This window comes from Adiantum capillus-veneris, chromosome 13, assembly GCF_014529385.1.
Source record: "Adiantum capillus-veneris isolate H3 chromosome 13, ASM1452938v2, whole genome shotgun sequence".
NCBI lineage: Eukaryota > Viridiplantae > Streptophyta > Polypodiopsida > Polypodiales > Pteridaceae > Adiantum > Adiantum capillus-veneris.
The window spans coordinates 80,986,285-81,013,292 of NC_140943.1; the positions used below are offsets into that span (position 1 = coordinate 80,986,285).

The 27,008-nt window shown below is 44.8% G+C and overlaps 2 protein-coding genes across 2 annotated transcripts in view; both read left to right on the top strand.

Annotated features, from left to right (window-relative positions):
* The first annotated feature begins 1,958 nt into the window (after positions 1 to 1,958).
* The window catches only part of LOC147444329 (uncharacterized), a 50,007-nt gene continuing 24,957 nt past the window's right edge, over positions 1,959 to 27,008 (top strand). Inside the window, exon 1 of the mRNA XM_086526979.1 lies at positions 1,959 to 2,272. The gene's annotated coding sequence lies outside the window, so the exon portion shown is untranslated. The remainder of the gene's footprint in view (positions 2,273 to 27,008) is intronic.
* LOC147444330 (uncharacterized) lies at positions 3,461 to 6,101 on the top strand. The gene is made up of 3 exons (XM_086526980.1): positions 3,461 to 3,616; positions 3,939 to 4,048; positions 4,751 to 6,101. Exons 1-3 carry the CDS (start codon positions 3,482 to 3,484, stop codon positions 4,833 to 4,835), a joined length of 330 nt encoding a protein of 109 aa, XP_086383106.1. The 5' UTR covers positions 3,461 to 3,481; the 3' UTR covers positions 4,836 to 6,101.

Consider the following 27,008-nt stretch of genomic DNA (forward strand, 5'->3'; position numbering starts at 1 on the left):
CGCGTGGAAAATTCAAGAAAACAGAGTTAAATTGTGAAATATGTCTTTTTTTTTGAAAATTTCCTCTTTGAATCTGTCTCGAGGGAGTTTTGTATGTGTGAAATTGATTTTTCCCAAACGGCGCCCCTCTCTCTCTCTCTCTCTCTCTCTCTCTCTCTCTCTCTCACTCAGAGTTTAGCCTGAAGTCGATTAAAAACCTTTGCTTGAAGGGAAGGGGAGAAGGAGAAAATCTGCGTGGAAAATTTAAGAAATAGAGTTAAATTGTAAAATATGCCGGTTCTTTAAGAAAATTTCCTCGTTGAATCTATCCTAAAGAGTTTTGTATGTGTGAAATTGATTTTCCCTGAACACCACCTCTCTCTCTCTCTCTCTCTCTCTCTCTCTCCCCCTTCCCAGGCAATGTTCGAGAAAAGTGTGTCTCAGCTTAATATTGTGTCGTTTTCAAATTTCAAAAATGCTGGTTGAGGGCAAGTAGAAAAGGAGAAATTCCACCACCAAATAGAGAAAATTAGTAAAACAAACCGAAAAATAAAGCTAATTTTCTAAAATTTCCTTCTGAAAAATTCATGGAAAGGAATTTTGTATGTTCGATTTTCCTGAACACTTCCCAGGTGTCTGTCTGTGTGGTACAGGAGAGGCGTAAGGTCGACGGGGAGGAGGCCAGGGCCCTTGCGGGAGGCGAGGGGGGGGTCGCCGCAGGCCAGCGGGTAGGGCAGGCAGGGCGACACAGGGGCAATGGGGTGGGGCTACGGAGGGGCAAAGACATGGAGTAGCGCCGACCCTTTCTGTGCCACAGAAACAACAACATGAGCAGCAGGAACGCGATGATTGCTGCTTCCTAGTGAGACGCAGAGTGCAACAGGGCGATGGGACAAGGGTAGAAGAAAGAACTAGGATAGTAGGTGTGGGAGGGATCGCCTGCAGTGCAAAGAAAGGGCATCTTTGGCTCTTGTTGCTTGCGCTCAGAAACCAACATCCCGCTACTTGTGAGCTCGTTGTAAGCTTGTGCGGTGAGCCCATCTTGATTACATCTGCTTGTGATCTTGTGAGCCCGTGCTTGCTGTAAGCTTGTCACACTCTCTCTCTCTCTCTCTGGTTTGTAAGCGATGTGCAAACGCGCCAGGGGAAAGATGAAATTCGAAGGATGCGATTGAAGGGATCTTCAAAGATTCGGGTTAATAAAACTGGTAGCCATAAAGTAATAGTATGAGTATGAGTAAACATTGATGTTATTTTCTATTCCGTCCCGTGTAAGGAATTATGTCTAGCAGTAGTAGTATGAGTATGAGTAAACATTGATGTTATTTTCTATTCCGTCCCGTGTAAGGACGTAGTAGTATGAGTAAAATGTTATTTTCTATTCCGTCCCGTGCAAGGAATTATGTCTAGCGTGAGTGAACTTATTTATCTATACTAATAGATAATGGGGGCGGGGATTTCGGCTCCCTCCTCCTGACACGTGTCTTTTGCTAAGACTTCAGGCGAGTTCCGGCTTGCGCTATTCAAAAGAGGGAAAAAAAATTCATTAAAAAACCATCGTCAACCGTCTGCTTGAGTAGGCGAGTGATCCGAAGGTGATTAAAGGAAGAGAAAGCGGGAGGGACGGGGAGAGAGAGAGAGAGAGAGAGAGAGAGGAGCTCCGTGAGCTGCACGACCTTGGCCATTGCTATTGTAGTAGCGATGGCCAAGGAGGACAGGGGGAGGGAGGGTAGCTCCTGTGTAGAGCTCACGGGTCGTTAGGATGGTGATACCCTCCCCCATTATCTATACTAATAGATAATGGGGGAGGGGATTCCGGCTCCCTCCCCCTGACACGTGTCCTTTGCTAAGACCTCAGACGGGTTCCGGCTTGCGCTATTCAAAAGAGGAAAAAAAAATTCATGAAAAAACCACCGCCAACCGCCTGCTTGAGTAGGCGAGTGATCCGAAGGTGATTAAAGGAAGAGAAAGCGGGAGAGAGAGAGAGAGAGAGAGAGAGAGAGAGAGGGAGGAGCTCCGTGAACTGCACGACCTTGGCCATCGCTACTGCAGTAGCAGCATCACCATCCTAACGGCCCGTGAGCTGCACACAGGAGCTACCCTCCCTCCCCCTGTCCTCCTTGGCCATCGCTAATGCAGTAGCAGCAATATCATCGCACCGAGAGTGGCTTGAGAAAGTACTGCTACCGAGAGTGGTTCCATCGCTACTGCAGCAGCAACATCATCGCACCGAGATTGGCTCCATCGCTTATGCGGCTCCAGAATCACCAACTGCTCCCAGCTCTCTGCGCAGGTTATCTCTGCCCTCTCTTGCTCTCTTTCTTTCAGATTTATTATGCGTCTCTCTCTCCCTCTCTCTCTCTCTCTCAAACACATACACACACACACACACACACACAATTATGTGCATCACCCGGTGACACAGGCAACACAGGGGCAGCGTGAAGACTGCGGAGAGAGAGAGAGAGAGAGAGAGAGAGAGAGGCCACACACAGCCTGCCGGCAGCTGACTTCGAACGCAGAGAGAGAGAGAGAGAGAGAGAGAGAGAGAGAGAGAGAGAGAGAGAGAGAGTTGCCAACATGAAGACTGCTGGGGGAGAGAGAGACAGAGAGTGCTGCCAGTGTGAAGACTGCGGCCCACTGACTCAATGCGAGAGAGGGAGAGAGTTAAGGTTCGCCGCCGAAGACTGCCTCCGGTACACCTGACGTTAATTTGATGGCAGTGAGCTTTGAATCTCCAGTTCTAGCCCTTTGCCAGCCCCAAACCACAACTCGAGTGCTGGCCTGCACTATCTAACAGAGCAGGGTGCTGGAGAGGCGAAGGTAGTAAAGATTGGATGGCCGGGTGCATGATATTCTCAACCTCCAAGTGCTTCGAGGGTTGGAAGGGAGGTGTGCTAACTAAAAGACTGGGTAAGAAGCAGTAGCAGAGAAGGTGGAAGAGGCTTCAGTATACATCAAGGCTAATGACATAGCCGGCCAGCTCGCATTCCCAATCTCCCTTTTACCCCTCTCTCTCTCTCTCTCTCTCTCTCTCTCCATTTCCATGTTTATCGCGCTGTATGTGTGTGTATGTGTGTCAGTCACTTTCTAACGGCTTTGGTAAAGCCTTGCACACAAACACACTCTCTCTCAAGTTATATAAAACCCGTCTCAGCAGGTCGTCATGCTGAAATAGAAACCTGGAGATGACAAAATCCTCAAGCTGGCCTTGGTTGGATGGCATGCTACCATTTTCTGGGGGTTCTTGGCAGTGTTCCCCAAGGAGAATTGCAAGCGCACACACACACACACACACACACAGAATTGCAGCTGCCCCAAATGAGGTTCGTGTTTTTGCTTCTTCGAATGTGGACATGTGTGTGCGCATGGGATTGCATGTCCGCTGCTGCTGCAAGCAGCTTTCTCTCTTATTTGCACGCTACATGTACGTGCGGCAATACGCAAGCTGAGGCAGGTGCAACAACTATAGCTGACGCCTACGTGTAGCAGGTTAGTGGGCATGGTATGGCGGAGGATCGGAGTCAAAGCGGTGGTAGCTGTAGGCACCAAGGCGATCACGATTCAGGCCAGTGCAGGGACAATAGCAGGTGATGATCATCAAGAGCAGATGGGATTGTGTAGAGATGACAACAAAGTACTCAGCTGATGTGGGGGGGCAGTTCTGCTCTCTGCAGGTCGCAAATGGTCCCCGAAACCATGAGGTCCCCTGTCTATCTGGGCTCAGAGTCACGAGCAATGTGTCAAGGATAACGTTCTTACTTTGTAGCCCTCTTGAAGAAGAGGCGGAATTTTATTTGTTTAGGCACACAGCATACTACCTAATGGTACTCAACCCAATCACTGGGCCAAATCCTAAGTGTGCTACATACCTTGAGAGTTGGTTTCCCTTCCGTTTTTACATTTCATTATAGTCTCTCCTTGCTAATCATTATTGTCTCTTCCTTTGGGAGCATCAGAATGGATATTCGGAATTTTGTAACTCCAGCAACAGCAAGTCCTGGACCGTAGGGAGGACTGTAAGTGATCAGAAAGATGTCAGATTTGCTACTGCTGTGGACCAGAGTAGGTAGATCTGATGGTGTTTTTTCACGCATGCATGCGATCAGTTTTCCTGTGTTGAAGACCCCAGAGTCCAGACTTTTGGCCTACATAGTAAAACGTGATGAATGGTGTCAAGTGAGAGTACCTCCCCTCCCATTATTTTTCATAAGTATTTGGATCGCCAAATAATTTTGAGGCACCGAGGCCGCATTCTCTTCGTTGTTGTTGTTATTGTAGACTCAACTTATCTAGCCGTTGTCCATACAAATAGATAATGGCGGAGGGATTCCGACTCCCCCCCGACACGTGGCAGCATGTGCTTAATCTGACTACTCCAGGCGCACAGACGGCAAGACAGCGAGCGTGTTATCCTGTAGCCCTGACAGTGAACCAGACACACATAGAGTGTGCGAACGCTAAGAGCCGGGCTGGAGAGAGAGAGAGAGAGAGAGAGTGCCCACTGCCCTCTGACGGCGCCGTACCGCCCTCGCGTGACGAGAGACTGAGAGAGTCAGAGAGAGAGAGAGAGAGATCACCCCGGTCGGCTGCGTGACAATGAGAGAGACTGAGAGAGTCTTAGAGCAAGGAGAAAAGGAGAAATTCCAGCGCAGTGCGCACGTGCAGTATGGGAGAGAGAGAGAGAGCGTCCTTGAAAAATGCGTCTCAGCTTAATACGGTGCCGTTTCAACGGGCCACACCTGCACGTTGAGGGTGTTGTTGCCTGCAGGGCAAGTGTTAAGGCGCAGGGTGAGACGCCGCTGAGCCAGGGTGAGACGTTGCTGAGACAGTCCGCCCATCGGTCCTCTGAGTGAACGCCGCCGCCCTCGGGCAAAGGCTTTGAAGTTTGAGAAGACAGTGAAGAGAGAGAGAGAGAGAGAGAGAGAGAGAGAGAGTGTTCGGGCAAAATCATTTTTCTTAACATACAAAATTCCTTTCCTTGAATTTGCCAAGAGGAAATTTTTAAAAATTAGGTGTATTTTTAGAGTTTTTACACTATTTTTCTCTATGTTGGGACGGAATTTCTCCTTTTCCCCTTGCCCTCAACCGGCATTTTTGAAATTGAAAATGGCATGTTATTAAGCTGAGACACATTTTTCCCGAACACTGGAGAGACCCCACGTCAAAATTCATACAAAATTCCTTTCTTTAAATTTGCCAAGTGAAAATTTCAAAAAATTGGATTGATTTTTTGGATTTTTACGTTGTTTTGGACTGGAATTTCTCCTTTTCCCCTTGCCCCATTTTTGAAATTGTAAACAACACGATATTAAGTTGAGACACATTTTTCCTGAACACTACCCCACGTCCATTACGTGAAGGAGGGGGTTTCCGAGGGCCAGGCATTGGATACCAAAATTGGAGGGGAGGGATCGATTAAAGAGGAAGCAAGAGGAGAACTGGAAGATGGCTCGGAACCAGTAGCTGAGTCAAGACGTACAAAATTCCTTTGTTTAAATTTGCCAAGAGAAAATTTTAGAAAATTAGATTTATTTTTTGGATTTTTACACTCTTTTGGAGCGAAATTTCTCCTTTTCCCCTTGCCCCATTTTTGAAATTGAAAACGGCACGATATTAAGCTGAGACACATTTTTCCCGAACACTACCCCACGTCCATTACGTGAAGGAGGGGGTTTTTGAGGGCTAGGCATTGGATGCCAAAACTGGAGGGGAGGGATCGATTAAAGAGGAAGCAAGAGGAGAACTGGAAGATGGCTCGGAACCAGTAGGTAGCTAAGGAGAGTAAGGGAGCTCCGAGAGCAAGGGAGGACGCTAGCGTTTGGGGAAAATCAATTACACAAAAATACAAAGCTGCCTTTAAGTAGACTTCCCAAAATAACCAATTTAAATCTATTATTTGAAATTTTCGAACCCCATTTTCTCCTTCTCCCCCTCAGTTGTTTTGAATTTGAAACCGAAGCTGAGGCACACTTTTCCCGAACAATGGATGATGCTCTCTTTGCCAAAAAAAGGGAGACAACTAAAATGTAGCTAGGCCCTGTGTTCTTGATCAGTGTTACGGCTTCCAAAAGAAGTGGAGCAGCGATGAGTGCAAGACTACACAAGTAAAGGAGGGCCGATCGAAATGGGGAGCGAAATGAGGGACGAGAGAGGGGGGGCGGGGGGGGGGGGGGGGGAGAGAGAGAGAGAGAGAGAGAGAGAGAGAGAGAGAGAGAGAGAGAGAGACCCCACGTTAGTGTTCGGGAAAAATCGTTTTTCCAAACATACAAAATTCCTTTCTTTAAGTTTGCTACGAGGAATTGTTAGAAAATCAGGTTTATTTTTTGGACAACAACAACAACGCCACCACAAGCAGATGGCCCAACCATGATGTCCTTGCCGGCAAGCGAGGCTGCCCATTCACCACTAGCGGGACGCACCCCATTTTCTCCTTCTCCCCCTGAGTTGTTTTGAATTTTAAACGAAGCTGAGGCACACTTTTCCCGAACAATGGACGACGCTCTCTCTGCCAAAAAATGGAGACAACTAAAATGTATGTAAGCCCTGTGTTCTTGATCAGTGTTATGGCTTCCAAAAGAAGTGGAGGAGCGATGAGTGCAAGACTACACAAGTAAAGGAGGGCCGATCGAAATGCAGAGAGAAATGAGGGACAAGAGAAATGAGGGATGTTTTCGGCCAATGCGAAGCAAGGGTGTCTCCCTAGATGAAATCACATACGCTCTCAACTCGAAGGCAAGAGTCAGGGCTAGGAAGCTTTGCACTGTTTTCGATAGATGGGGAGAGAGGGCATGTCTCCAAATGCAATCACGTACACTTGCACCTTGAAGGAATGTGGCATTACACAAGGTGAAGAGCCGGTGGACGAGGCAATGTTGTCTCATGGTTATGTCTAGCAATGAGGTATCTTTAAGCACAAAAAGTGCTTGAGGAGCTTCCTATCGGGGATGTCATCTCTTGGGATGCATTGATTGAGGGATATGCCCAACTTGGGCAAGCCCAAGAAGCTCTAGGATGGAGTCGGCGAATGCGAAGTAAGGGTGTCTCTCTAGATGAAATCACATATGCTCTCAACTCGAAGGCAAGAGTCAGGGTTAGGAAGCTCTGCACTGTTTTTGATAGATGGGGAGAGAGGGCATCTCTCCAAATGCAATCACGTACACTTTGTGCTTGAGGAGCTTCCTATCGGGGATGTCATCTCTTGGGATGCATTGATTGAGGGATATGCCCAAGTTGGACAAGCCCAAGAAGCTCTGGGATGTTTTCGGCAAATGCGAAGCAAGGGTGTCTCTCTAGATGAAATCACATATGCTCTCAACTCGAAGGCAAGAGTCAGGGTTAGGAAGCTCTGCATTGTTTTCGATAGATGGAGAGAGAGGACATCTCTCCAAATGCAATCACGTACACTTGCACCTTGAAGGAATGTGGCATTACACAAGATGCTCATATAGGCAAAAGAATTTGCGATTATATAATTGTTAGTCAGGGGTCATTGAAAGAAAATGTCGTGATTGGCACTACCTTGGTTAGATGGGTGCCTCTCATATGCATTCACATAGCACCGTCGGAGGCGGTGCCGCCGCCGAAGGCGGCGCCGTTGTACTGGTTTAGATAGAAAAGTCTTATTTTTTTTTACCACGAAGCAACCCATGAAAAGAAACGACACAAATCGATCAATAGACCGGTTTGTAATACTAGTCATTACCTTATCTCGAAAGCTAAAAACAAAAACATGAAGGCCAAATGAGAAAACTATGAGATTGTAAGTAGTAACTATTGATTTTCTCATGTACAGGTTACATAACTCTACTTTAATTTTCTCATCTACACTAATAGATAAAGGGGGAGGGAATTCCGGTTCCCCCTCCCCCCTCCTTGCCACGCGTCATATCCTCTTTCAACCGACGGGTGTAGCCTACAATGCGCGAGAGAGAGAGAGAGAGAGAGAGAGAGAGAGAGAGAGAGAGAGAGAGCCGCCGGCTATACTAGGAACTATTAATTTTCTCATGGATAGGTTACATAACTCTACTTTAATTTTCTCATGTAGGGGTTACATAAATCTACTTTTGCTAGGTACAAAAAATACTATCTTAATGATTATTATTCGTTTTTACAATTTTCCATCAAGAGTTTTTTTTTTCATTATATTGATAACCGTCTCATACAAAATGTCCAATAGGCAGTGAAGCTAATTTGGCAAACAATGCCAAAAGAATTTAAAACGCTTTACTATTCTCTAAACATTTTGCTTGCATTTATATGACTACTATTTATGAGGAGAGATTTAAGATTAAGCAAAAATCTTGTCCAAAGGGGGTAACTTGGTTGGTCGAACATTCGACCGTCGTGCACTATTTATGAGGAGAGATTCAAGATTAAGCAAAAATTTTGTTCAAAGGGGCTAGCTTGGTTGGTTGAGCATTTGATCGTCGTGATGTGGGTCATGGGTTCACCGAATGTGGTCAAGTGATTAAGATGGTGATCACGGACGTCTTTTGTAACTGAACGTGCTAGAATGCTCGTACGGTTACTAAAAAGATTAAGAAAAATTCCCCTTTTTTTTTCAAAAGGCGTAAAAGCCTTATAGATAAGCTTGATACAAAAACGAGCAAAAGCTTATGTTTTTATAAGTACGGAGCTTCTAACTATAAGCCCAAGCTCGAGTACCGCAAACCTTTTGAGAGCACTTCATGCTGGTGAAGAATTAGTGACGAAGGGATGCTCATTATCATGAGGCGCGGCAGAGTTGCAGGACAAAAAGAGAGCCGCCTCGATGGAAAAAATGACCAGCAACTGCGAGGCAGGCAATCCCACCAACCACAAGCCCACTATAGAGCCAGCTGTTGGAATTAGGGTTACAGAGAAACACACATAGCTTGGAGAAAACAAAGGAAGCTCAAGGCACACAATAGAGAGTGTTTTACTTAGTGTGCAATGGAAAGATAGATAGCCCTAGAGTGATGGGCATATATACAATGCACGGGGGAAAAAACCTCCTAAAGAGGGAAAAAATGCCCCGGCGGTCCTAGTGTGTTCACACACATCACTACCACATGTATATGGTAACAAATCCCCCCTGGAGTGATGCGGTGAACGAGAGCTAGCACATGAGTAAAGGGAAGTGCCATGCCCTGAGGACAGGATCAGTCCACAAAGGGGAGTAAGCCCAAAGCTTTGCGGAAAGCTTCAAGCTTCTCACGAGACAATGCCTTTGTGAAAAGATCTGCAAGGTTGTCCTGTGTTGGCACATAAGCCAAGCTGATCTCTCCTGCTGAGAGCCTCTCCCTGACATAGTGGTAATGCACCTCAATGCGCTTTGTGCGAGCATGAAAAACTGGGTTCCTCGCAACTACCAATGCGCTCTGATTGTCAGTGTAGATAGTGTTGGCAGTGTCCTGTCCAACACCCAAGTCAGCCATAAGGCGTCTGAGCCATACACACTCAACCGTAGCTTTGAAGACTGCCCTGTACTCAGCCTCACAACTCGAAGTGGCCACAGTAGGTTGCTTCTTGCTCAACCATGATATACATGAAATGCCAAGCATGAAACAAAAACCACTTGTGGACACTCGCGTGTCAAAACAACCAGCCCAATCTGAGTCCGAAAAAGCATGTAAGTCTGGCGGCAATGATCCCCCCTTGGGATAAAACAAGCCAAGATGTAAAGTGCCACTAAGGTAGCGGAAAATCCTCTTGACAGCCTGCCAATGCTTAGACCCTGGGCTATGCATAAATCTGCTGACCTGCGAGACTGCAAACTGAATATCTGGCCTCGTGTTGCATACATAAATGAGGCAGCCAACAACAGTTTGGTAAAGAGTGACATCAGCAGGATCGCCAGCATCATGTAGACTCAACTTCAAACCTGTTTCCATGGGAGTGGCAATAGGTTTGCAATCCTCAAGTCCAAACTTACATAGCAATGTCTCTATGTAACTTTTCTGACACAAGGCAATACCACCATCACACTGCTTAAACTGTATACCCAAGTAATGATGCAACAGCCCCAAATCTTTCATCTTGAAAGTAGCATTCAAATCAGCCTTAAATTCAGCAATATGTCTCTCATTTGGTCCAGTGATCAGCAAATCATCAACATAAAGAACCACAATGAGAAATACATCATCCTCACGCTTTACATACAATGTGCTTTCTGTTGGACTGTTACGAAAGCCTCGTTTAACCAAATGAGTGTCAGCTTTCTCATACCAAGCACGAGGAGATTGCTTCAACCCATACAAAGCCTTCTTACATTTGCACACTTTGTCCTCTTGTCCTTTTATGACAAAACCGCGAGGCTGCGTTACATAAACTTCCTCAAATATGTCACCATTCAAGAAAGCAGTAACAATGTCTGATTGATGTACATCCCAACCAAAATGAGCTGCCAATGCACATAGAAAACGCACAGTAGTCATACGACAAGTGGGAGCAAAAGTCTCTTCATAATCTATGCCTTTTTGTTGTGCATAACCCTTTGCAACAAGTCGAGCCTTATGGCGATCGATCTCACCATCCGGCTTGCGTTTCAACTTGTAAACCCACTTCGTACCAATGGCCTTTTTGCCAGGAGGCAAATCACATAAAGTCCATGTGTCATTCTCTATAAGTGCATCATATTCTGATTTCATGGCAGCAATCCAATTTTCTGAATTTTGTGCTTCATCAAAAGACAGAGGCTCCTCAACATCATGTAAACTAGACACAGCCAAAGCATAACAATCTGATGCATAAGATGCATGGCGAGAGCCTGAACGAGTACGACTAGATAAAGGTGCATCCAATTTACTGTCACGCAAAGTGTGCACCAGCCATTTTGGCATACCTCTAGCCTGCTCATTTTCAGCCCTTTCCTCATCAAGTACATCATGTACATCTGCATCAGTAATAGGCTGTTCTAAAACATTTTCAGAAACCCCCATAGGCTGTACATTTGCCTCATTGGAACTTACATTCGTATTTCCACCACTGAAAAGAGGCAACAAAGTGTCATAAATGTCCTGTGAGCTTACATTACTGTCTCTAGTACATGACAGCAAGGGCTGAACAGAATCTTCCACAAACACTACATCCCGTGAAACCAGAATACGTTTTGTTTGCGGATGATACAACCTGTAACCTTTGCTTTCAGCACTATAACCAACAAAAATACATTTGACAGCCTTATCATCCAATTTTCTGCGCTGCACTTGTGGCACCAAAGCATATGCCAAACAGCCAAAAACACGCATGTGCTCAATAGAAGGCTTTCTATCATGCCATGCTTCATATGGAGTAATAGACTGCAAAGCTTTCGTAGGACACCTGTTAAGTACATAAGTGGCACACATGATGGCCTCAAGCCAAAAAGAATGCGGCAAAGCTTGACTTTTGACCATACATCGTGCCATTTCCGTTAGTGACCTGTTTTTCCTCTCAGCAACACCATTTTGCTGAGGTGTATAAGGCACTGTACATTGGTGTTTTATCCCACGACTAGCCAGAAATGCATTAAATTCATGAGACATATACTCCCCCCCTCGATCGGAACGGAGGGTGCCCATAGTACATTTTGAGACATTTTCAGCCATAGCCAAAAATTGTTTGAAGCACATAAAAACTTCGGACTTCGCTTTAAGCGGAAATACCCATGCATGCCTGGAGTAATCATCAATGAAAGTCACGAAGTACAGGTAATTGCCCAAGGACGGAGTTTGCATGGGCCCACAAACATCACTATGCACAAGCTGCAACCTGCATGTGGCCCTAACTGAACCATCCTTTGGAAACTTAGAACGCTGCATTTTACCCAGAATACAGCCTTCACAAACATGTTTGATAGGTGCTTCAAGAGGCGGCAAAGAAGCAACCATATCAGATTTCTGCAAACGCAGCAAACTGGCAAAATTCAGATGACCAAAACGTGCATGCCAAAGTTTTGCATCTGAAATAGCCCTTGAATCTGCAACAACATTTGCAAAATTTTGTCCACACTTGTCATACAAAGTGAGCTTATACAGCCCACGGCACAAAAGCCCAGATGCAACAATTTCATCACCAAAACTGAGATCATGAACTGTACATCTGTCATCCACAAATTTGACTACAAGTCCAAGTCTAGCAAGTGCGGATACAGACAAGAGATTCTTCTTGATCCCAGGTACATAAAGTGCATCAACAAGTGTGAAGGAACTGCCATTAGCAGCAGTGAGCACAATCTTTCCAACTCCCTGAACTGGATAAGAGGCGTTGTTGGCACAAGTGACTGAATTCCCATGAGGGACAGACTCGAGAGAGGTAAACAATTCACGATGTGAGGTAATGTGCTTTGTAGCACCACTGTCGAAATACCACACATGTGAATCTGCAGCAACTGACAAGCATGCATCATGGACAGCAGGATTGTAAGTGCACTCTGCGCTAAAAGCCCATTCTGCATCAACATCAGCATCACAATCTCCTTTCACAGAAGACTCAACAATGGCTGCATTTGTAGTGGATCCAGCATTTGTAGTGGAACCACCCTCTTTCTTCTTAGCCTCTTTGGCCTTCAACTTAGGACACGACTTGATCAAGTGATCATTGGCTTTACAATAATGGCAACGCATCTTCTTTTTGCCCTTATCACCAGAATTGCCAGACGAAGTGCTGCCAGCAGAAGCATTAGGAACAGAATTTTTTCCACTCGTAGCAGAACCATAAGAAGTGGCTGCATTACTGTTACCACCCTTTCTTTGAGAAGCAATAAAAGCCTGTTCAACTGCACGCTACCTAGTCCTGTTTTTTCTAGAAAGTGACTCTTGCAACAGCAATGTGCATAATGCATCAAACTTGACAACTTTAGGATTTCCTTGGGTCATCAATCTCCAAGTACTAGCAAAAGTCTGGTAGGAATCTGGTAAGGCATCAAGAACAGTCTGCACAAGGGAACTGTCCGAAATGACTTCACCTGTAGAAATGAGTTGCTCATTGATATCCTTGACACTAGCAAGGAAAGTGTCCATATCATCTTCCTCATGCATAATCTTCGACTCTAGCTCTTTACGCAGCAAAGCAATTTTAGCCTCATTGCGGCTTGCATAAAGACCTGCTAGAATATCCCAAGCGTGTTTTGCAGATTTTGCTGAACGGATGTGAGGAATAATGGTGCACTTCACAGACAACGCAATCAATGCATGATCCTGCGCATCCTTAACATCCCAACGAGCTTGTTCTGTCGTAGGCAAAACAACTCTAACATCTGCAATCCTTGCAGCAAGACCTGCAACATCCTCAATATCGCCTACATCTTCAGAACCAGGACGTACATCAATGCCCTGCACAATGTTCCAGACACCTTTTGACACAAGAACATGTTGCATCATATAAGCCCACATAGGGTAGTTGTCCCCATCCAACCTGTCCTCAGCAGCAAACATCTTGAACACATCTGTGTTGTTGTTGTCAGCCATGGTAAATGCTGCACCTGATGTGAAAAATGCCCGAAAATAGGAGAAATGGAGCGGGAACAACTTGTGCTATATAGCACAAACCGTAGAAGACTATAAGGCACCTGTTATGCAGAAAATGGCACTGACAGAAAATCTGCACAAAATGACGAAATAGCCTGTGCAGTAGTGCCCGTAGTGGAAACGGAGGCCGAAATGAGCCCAAATCAAAATTCTGAGCAGACCAAGCTCTTCAAGTTCTCCCAAAATATTTATCGACCTGCGAACGCTCGCCAAAGCTCACTGAAATCGAAGAAAGTGAGCAGGCGTGTGCTGGAGCAGCTGGCGACTAAGCCCGGGAGGACGTGACCTGCTCTGATACCAATTGTTGGAATTAGGGTTGCAGAGAAACACACACAGCTTGGAGAAGACGAAGGAAGCTCAAGGCACACAATAGAGAGTTTTTTACTTAGTGTGCAATGGAAAGATAGATAGCCCTAGAGTGATGGGCGTATATACAATGCACGGGGGAAAAACCTCCTAAAGAGGGAAAAAATGCCCCGGCGGTCCTAGTGTGTTCACACACATCACTACCACATGTATATGGTAACACCAGCCATATTGCCCATCTGCAAACACCTGCGCAACAGAGGGCCAGAAGGTGAGCCCCCAGTATGTGATGCCGCTCGCCCAAGTGCTCGCACGCACTTCCCTCTACTCCTCTTCTGCTTGCCACTTCTCACGAGCCACTGCGCTGCATAGATCGCGTCCCCTACCGTCACCGCTAGCGCCACCATGCCAAAATCTGTGAAGGTCGACATCATCCTTGAGGCCTCCACATAGGCCTCCTTCATTGACACCATCGTTGGGAGGGCGAAGAAGACAAAACCAAGCTTGACAACCACATCTCTAGCAGAAGCTTCGTCCCGGTATAGCAGCGCCAGTCTCCAATCCTTAGTGTAGAGAGCCGTAATGAAATTGGTGAAGAAGACGCTACCGAGGATCCAGCAAATCGTGTTCGAATTAGCAGTTGACAGGGCAAGAGGAGGCACAAAGCCGCCAAGTGTAGAAGACGATGCAGATTGCGCAGGACAACGAGCGTGCTTCCCTTCACCAAGTGTCCATTAGGGCCAAAAACGTCTAAAAAAGGGCTGTTTGGTAATCCACGGATTAAGAAATAGGCCAATACTCACTTGACACATATACAGAAGTATGGCATTCCTGTCTCCTCTAGCTTGAGCTTTTGTGCTTCCACTTTAGCGAAAAACGTCTAAATATCACTTTCATTTGGCTCGATTGCCTATACTTGATGGCGTTCCTGTTATTTTTGATGTATAACATCATATTCTGGGCCTGATGTACAAGTGCTCTTTTCTATTTAATATTGTACAATACTAAGCTAGAAGATACGAAATCTTTCTTTTCAAACAGTGATGATGACACCTATTAATAACATCATATTCTGGGCCTGATGTACAAGTGCTCTTTTCTATTTAATATTGTACAATATTAAGCTAGAAGATACGAAATCTTTCTTTTCAAACAGTGATGATGACGCCTATTAATGACTAATCCGTATTTGTTTTAATGTCTACTTTTCACTTAGCCTCTACTTCTAAGCACCGCATCAAGAGCTTGCACTCAGCACGTGCATACATAATATCTACATCAACATGGGACCACACCTGAAGACATCCTTTCTCACATTGTTTTGAATCAATGACCACACTATCCGATTGTGGCTTGATTGAACTACACTCTACCCCCACTCGCCCCGTTTCGTTAGTGTACCCACATCGTGTGCAAAAGGACTCAATGAATTTTTCACTCCTCCCCCTATCCCATCGGTCCAACTCTTGCCCATAGTGCTCTTGTCATGTGTGAGCTTGTCACCCTCCTATCGTGTTGTTCTAGCTTTGCGGCCACACCACATAAGAACCTTGAATCACCTTGTTAATTGGATTCCTAAGGTTTTTCTAAATCATGTACAAAAGCACTTAGAGACTTTGACACTCCTCGTGTTGCGTCATTTTAGCTCCTGCCCACACCGCGCGAAGAGGGCATCATACAACTTGTCACTCCCCCCCTCATCGCGTCGTTCTGGCTCCATGCACACACCATGCACAAAAATCTTGAGTGATCTTATTATTTGGACTATTTTTATAAATCATGTGCAAAAGCGCTCAAAGACTTTGACACTCCCCATGTTGCATCATTTTAGCTCTTGCCCACACCGCGCGAAGAGGGCATCATACAGGTTGTCACTACCCCCCTCATCGCGTCGTTCTGGTTCCATGCAAACACCATGCAAAAAAATCTTGAGTGACCTTAATATTTGGACTTATTTTTCTAAACCATGTGCAAAAGTGCTCAAAGACTTTGATACTCGCCATGTTGCATTATTTTTGCTCCTACCCAAACCGCGCGAAGAGAGCATCACACAGCTTGTCACTCCCCCCCTCATCGCGTCGTTCTGGCTGCATACACACACCATGCAAAAAAATATTGAGTGACCTTATTATTTGGATTCCATTGGTTTTTCTTATATGTAGAAGATATTAGCAAAAGGCCTATTTGGTGCCACAATATGCCTTGCTTGCACAACGGGATAGGGAGTACTTTTAGAATCTCACTACCCCTTCATGTTGTGTGGGTCATTTTTGGAACACCAATTTGGTGCCACATTACCCCAGGATAGGGGGTTAGTTTTAGAATCTCATTACCCCAATCATGACATGTGGGTTATTTGCATTCACAGATTCACCTTTCCTACTTAATATAGATGTCTTTTTATATATAGATCTATTAAGCATATTGGACCCAAGCATAGTCACAAAATTTTTACAATATATAACACTTGTAACTTTTAAAAGCTATATTATTTGAAACTTTTGAAATCACAGATGAGTCCGAAATGCCCAAAAACCCCGAAAACGACTGGCTATATGCCTCGTTCTGACACCCGGAGAGGTCGATATGGCCAAAAAAGGCCTCCGGAGGCACTATCCCGTACGGTGCGAGGAGAGGGGTAGCAAGACTCTTGCTACCCCTCTCCTCGCACCGTACGGGATAGTGCCTCCGGAGGCCTTTTTTGGCCATATCGACCTCTCCGGGTGTCAGAACGAGGCATATAGCCAGTCGTTTTCGAGGTTTTTGGGCATTTCGGACTCATTTGTGATGTTAATTTTTTTTCATTTTGCTCTATTTGAAAGTTGTCATTATAAGTTGAGTCAAAAGAGATGAAGCAACAAAGTTTTATTAACATGGCTTAAAGGCAAAGGGACTCTGGAGGGTGATGAAGATTCTAATAATGATGGTCCATGCCAATGGTTTCTAGATGTCATGTTATAGGATCATGGTCACATGGAAGTCTACATAGAAGAGTGAAAAAATTTCAATCTCAAGTTTGATCTCACCGAAATGTTAGAATAGTTAAAGGTAAACTTGTCTTAGGAGTTATAGATGAGTAAAATGATTGTGTGGCAAAGGGGAGATAAAGTGGTAATCCTGATGTTGCAATGCTAGAGGAACATATGTTGTAACTTTACAAGGTATTATATTGTGAAAATGAATGTTTTGCAAGGAGATTGAAAGTAAATTTACAAGGAGATTTAAGGTAAATTTACAAGTAATTATATTGTTAAAATGATAGTCTTTTGCAAGGAATGATATTGTAACTTTGCATCTAAATAGTCTCCTCCTTGGAAGGATTGTGATGTTCACATCAAGGTGGTTGTTGTTGGCTCTTTGATCTCATCCTCTATAATTGCCTCCCTTGGTATTGAATTAGTTATTTTAGTGCATTGCTTCTTCTTTGTCATCCTCCCTTTCTTGCTGATATGAAAAATGAAGTTTGTGCTTGATAATGTGACTTCTGAGAAAACTAAGTGAATCTTTTAGCTTTCAAACCTCCTGTTGAAGAATCCTGCAAAACATTTTCTGTACTTTTAGAAATAGTTGGATCCTTCTCCAAATGCAGATGGCCACCATGGAAATCTATTTATGAAAGTAAGGCTTCAAATTTTTCTATTTACCTTCGAGTTCGTGGATCAACAGGATACAAGTTGACTTTTGTCCATATCCATTTGCTTGCTCCATTGGATTTGTAATGCTTGAGCTCGGACGCTTCCAACCTTTGATACACAACCCTCGCGGTTTCTTACACTTGGTTGAGCTTGATTTTCATATGGAACAACTTAATGAGTTTCTAGGCAGAGTTCAAATGGTGAAAAAGCTTGTGAGGCTGAAGGGAGCTTCTAACCAGAGCAAAACTTGTGAGTTTGGAAAACTTGTGACGCTAAACTGAGCTTCTAGGAAGAGCAAGACTAGTGAGAAAATTTGGAAATCTTGTGAAGGTGACGAGAGAAAAATGGTTTCCATGCAGAGTAGAAATGATGGGAAAACTTGTGAGGTTGAAGCGAGCTTGTGGCCGAGCAAAACTAGTGAGAAAAATTGGAAAGCTTGTGAGGGTGAAGAGAACAAAATGGTAGTTCTCTTGCAATGGTGAAGAGAGAAAAACCACAGTGGTCCTTCTAGCTAGACGAGAAATGGCGGTCCTCTTGCGAAGGTAGAGACATCTTGAAAGCTTGTGAGGGTGAAGAGAGCCTAATGAAATGGCTTGAGAGAAAGAGTAGTGAGGAAAACCATCATTCAAAAGTGAAAATTTCGTATTTGCCGCCAAGCCAACAAAATAGGTCCAGTAGGGGAGAAAGTAGTGTGAAAATGACATCTTTTGTTCATATTGAAAGATCTGTACCGGGATACTCTTTAAATGCTCAAGATATGCTTTGAATACCCAAAACGGTCAAATTTGGAGCCGTTTTGCCCGTCAAATGCTCAGCTAATTAGCAAGCTAACCAATTCCTTACACAACCCTTTTTGAGGCCCTTTCGGCCCTAATGCATAGCCACTTTGTCCCATGTTCAATGTAGGAACGACTGAGTTTTAGGAGTCTATCTTGTAGTCTCCGGTCAACGGACACGTTTTCTTTTGCTCAAGAGTCAATAGTCACGGGCCCCCACACGACACTGAGCTATCAAATAGGTGAGGAAGATGTTGCACTAAGAGAGCTCCCCCATAAACCCTCAAACTTTAAGAAAAGGGCCCTTTTAAATGTAAAGGGCCCTATAAAAATCTCTTTGTATGCCCATAAACCCTTCAACAACAAGTTTCCACCTATTTGCACCAAAGAATTGGGAGTACTCTTTCTCTTTTTGACTTGTTGACCTCCTATACCAAGTTATAAAAGAGTTTCTCAAATGTAGGGGTTGGTTGAAGGACCCCCTACATTTTCAGTGAGACATTTTAGGTGAAGGGCCCTTCACTTTTGTGGAGGCCTATGAAGCATAGATTAGTTTTTTCAAGGGCCCCCTAATAGCACCTTTAGAGGGTCTATGGGGGAGCCCTCTAAACCTCTTGCATGGTCACAGCAGGTGACAACAATGGGTTGTCCCAACCATGCCTTGAACTTCACAACTATGCCAAAATTGGTGTAGTTATAAAGGGTAGGCATAGTTATTCAAAGGCAAAGCACATAGAAGGAGCACGGCAACAATGGGTTGGACACAACTACCATATAACGTGATTCTATATCAAGAACACATTACGGTAGCGAACTAACTGGTGGGGGCGAGGATCTCCAACAGGCAGAGCAGCATGCTCTCTTGATTTCTTTTCTAACAATTATAGGGCCTTCTTATGGCCCATGTCTCTCTCTCTCTCTCTCTCTCTCTCTCTCTCTCTCTCTCTTTCCACCCTCTCCCTTCTGCATGTTTCACATATGGAGACTCACACAAAATGTTCATCTCCATTCCCTGCATGTTAAGAGATGGATTGTGTGCTCTATAGGTCCCAATCCCTCTCCCATATTTCTTGTACATTCTACATTCACTACCTTGCCCAATCTCTCATGGACATTCGTCACATTTGAGGCTCAATTGAATTCTGAGATTGAGTTTGAGGGAGTGTTGAGACTAAGAAAATGTTCTTGTGTTAGTGAGAGTCTCAAAGATGTGATTATATCTATGAAGTGAGCAAGAGTGGTAGGGATTGGGAGAGTCAAATTGAAGGGGTCATGACATGAGAATCTTCACTTGAGACTAGAGCTTGGGAAGTAGAGACTATGGACCTACAACACAGGGCTTGAGAAGAAGAAAAGGCAACACTCCTATGGAAAAAAAGGAACATGAAGAGTCTTTTGAGTTGGTTATAAGGTTGCTATATGTTCGTATCTTTCATGGTGAACAAGGCTAGAGAGAAGGAATGGAGAACTGGGTTGAAGCTCGATTGTTTAGTGGCAGGATCAGATAATGATGACAGAGGTAGCAGATTGAGAAAGGGGAGGATGGTTTTCTCATCCTACTTCTATCCTTTGCTTGTGATAGCACACGAGGTTTTTCTTGGTAAGACAATTGTGTTGTAGGCCATCTTTAGTAATGCTTCTAGTGAGTAAATATGGCTTGTAGTTTTAACACACATAAAGGTAACAATAGCAAAAACACCATGTTTTGTGGGTTCATACACATCTCAAAGAGCAAACATGGACATTTTATGTAGTTGATCACGCGGAAGCAGAAGGATTAGTCTCTCATGTGCAATCCTTTGATGGTAGTTGTGATGATCATTGGTGGTATAAATTATGAGTTTTGAGGTAGGTGTTAATGTGGGCATTGTTTGTGCAAGATGCTCTATTTGCATTAGAGAAAGTTTTGAGGTAGGTGTAAATGTGGGCATTGTTTGTGTAATATGCTCTATCCGCATTAGAGGAAGTTTGAGGTCTCTTTTTTTCCTTTTTTTCTGTCATGCATCCATTGGTGAAGAGCTTTACAAAGGTAGAACACATGGCTCTCTGGTAGAAAGAGGGATATTCTTTTATAATCATTTTTATGTCCCCCCAAAATCCATGAGGGATTGAGGCACTCACCAAGGTTGCACTACCTAGTTTTAGAAGTGGAGAGTGTCCATTGCCAACTCTATAACAAGTGAAAGCTATAGGTGCAAGATCTTCTCTGAGATCCAAAAATGTCTAAAGGCCAACATTGCAAGCAAGTTGAGCAGAGTTTCAATGTTTATGTCCATCATTGTCTTTGTAGATTTCTTTGCAAAGCTTGATGTGAAAGTCTCTAGAACAATGATGTCAATTAAGTGCTTAGGAAGTGAAGATATGTTAGAATTTGTGGATGAGGGTTGGAGTCAAAAAACAATGAATGGGGTTCTTTGCAAAGTGCAAACTGGATCCATTACCTGTAAATACATGCTCCATACCCAAAACTTTATTATTTATTTTTTTTATAGTCGATGGGGACTTGGTTCCTTTATATCAGAACATGGATGATTGCAATGAGAATCCCATTCAGGACATTGATGTGTGGATGCACAATGAACACTTGGCAACATTGAAGATTAGGACCAAGTGCTCATTGCACCAAGTGAGGCAAGACTTACACAATGAGGAGATAGATTTACCCTCAACTTTTGCTTTTTCAGATAGTAGTAGGAAGGAAGGTATGTAAATAATAGTTGCTTTTTTAAAGGAGAAATTTTTGTGTGACCTATTCTTACTTTTTCTATGTGATTGCACGTCTTGAGAAGAATTGAGAAGAATATTTTATGTAAGGATGTGCTAGAAGGGATTGTACATCTTCTTCCAAGCTAAAGCCTATGCAAATTGTATCAAACTGGCATTTTGTACAAATGATGGTTGTCCCTTCTTGTAGCAGACTGGCATTTTGTACATTTCCATATCAATGACAAATGACATTTTGATTCAAAATTCTTGTTTAATGTTAATGTCTTGTTTGATATATTCTTTTTTATTGTTTAAATGTCTTGTTTGATGTAATCATTATTGTTTTTAATTCTTCAATAAAGAGGAGAGCCCCATTTAGATTTATCACCATTTCTCATCTTCCTTTTATGAGCAATCAGTGAAGAGATATGGGTAAGGATTTTTCTACCTCCTCCTCCTCTTCATTTCCTATTGGCAAGAAGAAGAGAAAAGTCCATGAACAAAAGGAAGAGAAGGAAGAGGGGGAAGAGGTGGAAAAGAAGGAAGAGGGGGAAGAGGTAGAAGAGAAGGAAGATCCCAAGCCACTCTTCACTGTCTCCACTTACATGAAAGAACTCCCACCATGGTTGGCAGATTTCTTAGGCCCCTCTGAGGTAGGGTTGGATTGAGCCTTGACAAGTTGTTGTTGGACTATGAAAAACATGTATAGACAAATGCAAGGGCTACCATAATTACAATAGAAATTGAAAGACTGTATTGGGAGCTTCATGAGAAATGGAGCCACTAAAAAATTTTAAACTCTTAAGGAGACAATGTGTATACTTTTCTCATTGCAAAAAAATATGAGTATGTAATGTTGATCTCTTTACAAGGGTGCTGTCAAGTAGAGAGTATGTAATTTTCTCAAGTAGATGTACTCGATTATGTAATGTATGTATTTACAAAATTCTGCTTCATAAAACACTTCTGGGGGTCCTAGGACTCTTTCTTGTGCTAGCTTCCTCATTTGTCCTCTGTTTTGGGGGTGTTTCGGGCTCTACCTCTTCAAATGTCTGCTTCTTTTTCTCCTCTTTGGCATGTGTTTGTGCTTTTTTGGGGCTCTTTTTGGGTGCAACATGCTTCTTTGGAACCTCCTTCTTTGGACTATCTTCTGACTGGAGCAAAGCGAGACACGGACCCCGACGGCCTCTAAAACGCCGGGAGCCGATGCACGCCTTGAGCCAGTCTCACGGTAAAGCAAACAGGGGACACCACCTAACTTTGAGCGGCTAGGACGTAGACAACGGTGATGTGATATATCATGAACTTACACACACACACACACACACACACACACACACACACACACACAGAAGATAGAGAGAATGAACAAATGATGAAAGCCCTCGGGGATGTGAGGGAGAATTACTTCTTGCTGTATTTACAAATGATCTTCTTTCCGACGAGGTGGCACACCGTGGTGATAGAGAGATAGAGGGAGACATAGTGAACCTACTTGGTGCGTTCTCTAGAGACGACTCAGTGATGTGAAACTTGCTACCAAGAATATGTGTGTGTGTGCGCATCGACCATTCGAGTCGAGATGTGGACATAGCTCCCTTCACATGATACAATTCCCAAAACAAACCATTACATTAAATCCCCCCTCTTGTGAGGCAAACACTGCCAATTCCTCCCACTAAAACTCTACCAAGTGCTCACCTCTCATGAGCTGCCACCCCCCCCGGATAGTGACCTCTTAGTGCCCTCTTATAGGTGCTGTTTGGCTGCTTAGATCAGGGTAATCCGATTTAATTAGGGTAAGCTAATCGGGGAGACAAAGCAAGGTGGTGGGCCCTGGGTGGTTGACCCTTGCTTTGTCTTGGGAGTTATTAAAATGAAAACCTCTAGGTGGGCCTTTGTGACCATCACCTAGAGACAGGGAAATTTACAAGTTGGGATCTTTTTACAAGGCTTGGGTGAAAACTGAAAAAATAGTGATCATAATCTACGATTTACTGAAGAGGGTGTGGTGGTCGCATGATGCCGGTGAATGGCAGCTTTGCCGGTGCGTTGGTGTAGCGCGTTCGTCTCTTTGGGGTTGGCCGGGGCATGCCTTTGGCACCTTTGTTCTTTTTTGTTGTCGGTGTCGCGTGATCTAGGTCGTCCTTCTTTTGTTGATGGTGTCGTAATCGTTGAATCCTTCGTTTTTTTTGTTTTTTTTTCATTGGTGTGTGTGTTTATGCGTGTGTTGTATGTATGGCTGCGGGGGTGTGTATGTGTGGGTATATATACGTAATCATGTGTGTGTGTGTGTGTGTGTGTGTGTGTGTGTGTGTATATATGTCTGTGTGCGCGAGCGTGCATGAGAACGGGGGGGGGGGGGGGGGGGTAATTATATATGTGTAAATAAATAAATAAATAAATAAATAAATAAATAAATATTTATTTATTTTAATTTCGTACTTGCTGCGACGCAGAGGCGGGGAGAAGGAGATGGGGTGAGAGAGAGGGTGTGTGTGCGTGTGTGTGTGTGTGTTGTGTTGTGTATGGGTGTGTGGGTGCGGTGCCTGCACGGGCTGAGTGGAGAGAGAGAGAGAGAGAGAGCGCATGGAGCGGCGCCTACGGGCTGTGTGTGTGCGAGCGTGAGTGAGAGGGGGGGGGGGGGGGGGGGGGGTGGATGAGGTGGTGAGGGGGGGTGAGAGGATAGGGGATGGGTGGTTGCACTCCATGGTGCGCCCGCATGGGCTGGGGTCGGGGTTGAAGGCGTGCGCGCGCCGGCAGGTCGATAGAGGGCGCAAAACAGGGGGAGGGGGCGGGGGGGAGCTTAGTCAATAAGGGGGAAGGGGGGGCAATATTATAGAGAGAGAAAGATATTGCCCCTAAGGTGGGTTCCCACTGTAGAGGAAAAAGAGTGAGAGAGGGTGTGAGGTTGTGAGAGAGTGTGAGAGGGGATAGGGTGAGTGGTGGAGAAGGGAATTGAGAGAGAGAGAGAGAGAGAGAGAGAGAGAGAGAGAGAGAGAGAGAGAGCCAGAGCTAGGTGAAGATAGGGGGGGGGGGGGGGGGTATAAGGCTGAAGGGGGTGTGGACGAGAGGGGAGGTAGGGGCATAATCTGGCAGCCCGTTGGGGCTGGGGTGTGGACGAGCAAAGAGAGAGAGAGAGGGAGGATATTTGAAAGAGAGAGAGAGAGAGAGAGAGAGAGAGAGAGAGAGAGAGAGAGAGTATATACGATATCTGTGGCGGCCCGCCAGAGGGTGTGACAGAGGCATCAGTGTCTTATGCGCCCACTGGGACGGGTGATACAGCGGCAGAGTAGGTGAGAGAGAGAATATTGGCAGAGCCGAGCAGTAGGAGAGAGAGAGTCCGTCTTTTGGCGATAATGGAGAGGTGTGGCCAAATTGGCAGCGCCCCGCTAGTGGTTAAGCTTAGAGGGGGGTGGTGAATGCTAAAGAGCTTACTTTTTGTTCTTTTATGTTTCTTCTTCTTTTGGTAATATACCTTCCCTTCCTTAGGGTGTGGTTCTCGCGGTTTCGGTTTCAAAAACCGGCCATCATTACCCACCCGTATTGACGTTTCAAAGTAAGGTTCGAAGACAAAGGTCACATAGCCGGAGCGTTGGTGAGGCCAAAAGGCATCACTCTGTAAGCAAAGCATCCTCAAGGCATGATGAAGGTTGTCTTCTTCTGGTCTTCTTCCGCAATGCTAATCTGAAAGTATCCCGAGTAGCCATCACATACTGTGTAGCGCTCATGACCTGCCACTTCATTGAGAATTTTATTCTGGAATGGGAGGGGAAAGTGATCCCTCTTTGCGGCTGCATTGAGAGATTTATAGTCCACACAGACTCTCCACTTGTCATTCTTCTTTGGTGTGACTACTACTGGGGAGACCCATTCTGAGTCTTCGACAGGGTAGATGAAACCTGCCTGTAGTAGCAAACTCCCCACTTCTTTAAGTAGTGTCTGTTGTGGGATTACCCAAGTCTTCTGAGATTTTGCACTACGGGTTACTTCCTTCCTTGAGTTTTGTGTGGTGTTGTACTACTGTGATCCCTGTGATCTTATCATAGCCATCAATGAACAATGTAGTGAAATTACCTAGCATGGAGACATACTCCTTCATTTCTTCATAGGTTAACTCATTTGAGAGCATCCGATGTAACTTACTTACATCCTCTAAGGATTGCGTACCTGATGGTTCCTCTTGGTTTGTCGGGGGTGCTTCTGATTGTGTCAATCTTTTTGGGTCTTTAAGGATGACCCCCATCACTTCGAAGCTACTGTCACTCTCATCAGTTGTTGTTGTCTCTACTCCTGAGGTAGACGAATAGTCGCTGGTGGACTCATCTTTTGAAGCCTCCAAGATCATGTTGCATTGCTTCCCATTCCTCATGTCGTAGAATATGGACTACCCTTTAGCGTCCTTCATCTGAATCATTCCGGTGCTCCAGTCTTGCTTAGATTCCATATCCATGAGCCAGGGTCTCCCAAGAATGATAGGGTAGCCCTCCCCTTTGTGTGGCATGACAAAGATGTCTACCTCCACTTATGTATTGAATGCTTTTATTTTGACCGCATTCACAATGCCTACGCATTTCACTCTTACGTTATTTGCCATTTTGGCTCGGCAGGGTGCTAGCCTACTTACCTCTAGACCTAGATGGTGCATCATTTTTTCACTGACGCATATTTGCGTGCCACCATCTATGTAGACGTTTGAGATTCTTTGCCCCTTGATGTGGGCATCCATGGTTGGTAGGATGTGGTCGAGATCCCTCTTGGAGATAGCCCCAGCTATCCTTGGTCTTGATTTCCTGGTACTCACCATCTTTGTCCATTGCCTCCTCATTCTTGGTGCAAGGTGGAGTAATTGGGGCCAAGTTATCTTCGGGCCTTGCATCAACACATCGTGAAATAAGTCATAGGGTTTAGCATACTCACCTAGTGAGAAATCCACGATGTCTATCTTCCATCGCAGTTTAGCTGCTTGCTTGCTAGACTCGGCTTTCCCTTTCATTTTCTCTTCTCTTTGAGAGGCTTCTGTGTGCCTGCTTCACTTCACTCCCATAGCATCCACTTCTTCTACTTTTGATTTCCCTTTGTGCTTCTCTCAAACTGGTTCTTCTACCTTTGCCTTCGCTTTAGCTTCCAAGCTAATAACACTCACCGCTTGGTTTACAGCAAGTGGTGGGGGTAGTGGTGGAATAAGAGGTGGTGGTGGTTGCTATTGTACAGGTGGTCGAAGGATTTGGACCGGTGGAATCGTCCCTAGTTGCCTGGGTGGTGGTGGTCTCACCCTTGGCAGAGAGATTTGATTCTGTCTCCCTCCTCTATTGAATTCTGCCTCCTTGGATGTGGGCAGTAGTACATACCATGGCCGTCTTCCCCACAATTATAGCAGTGGTACTCTTGATTTTGCCTTCGTTGTCCTCTTCCTTGTTCTGGATTTCTGATAGGTGCATGCGCTTGCTGCACCAAATACATGGATAAACTCTCTAGTTGGGTAGTGATGCGACTTAGCAGGTCTTGCTGCTCCTCTAATGCCTCTTGTGGTTGGGCTCTATGAGCGGCTGTTGTAGTTACTGGGGTTAGTCGGACTGAGCTTGATTCCTTTGACTCGTTGACTCTTGCTTGCATGTGCACCTTCTTGTCTTTAAGGCGGGCTACTTCAACTGCCAACTCATATGTTGCAGGAAATCTTCCCTTCACCTTCTCCTTAAGCAGCGACCATAGGCCAACAATGAAACGGTCCTTCTTTAGGAAATTCGGCGCTCCTTAACCTTCCTCCAGTGAGGCAACCCATCTCTCCCATAAGTCCAAAAACTTGGACTCGTAGGTGGCATACTCTAGCAGACCTCGCTGCTTTAATTCCATCAGTAGTTGCCATAGCTTCTCCGAGGTTGTGCCTCCACCAAACCTCTTCACAAAGGCAACACATAACACATCCCATGCATTTTTGGTAGCTTGGAGCAAAGCATTGTACCAAGACTTGGCTACTTTCATCAGTAGAGGAAAAATTGGAAGTCGTGAGGCGTCCTCATCCTTGTTGGAAACCACACAAGCGATGTCGAAATCATCCAGAAAGTCAGTGGTGAGATCTTCTCCCTTCTTTCCGCTGAACCTGGGGAAAGAAACAC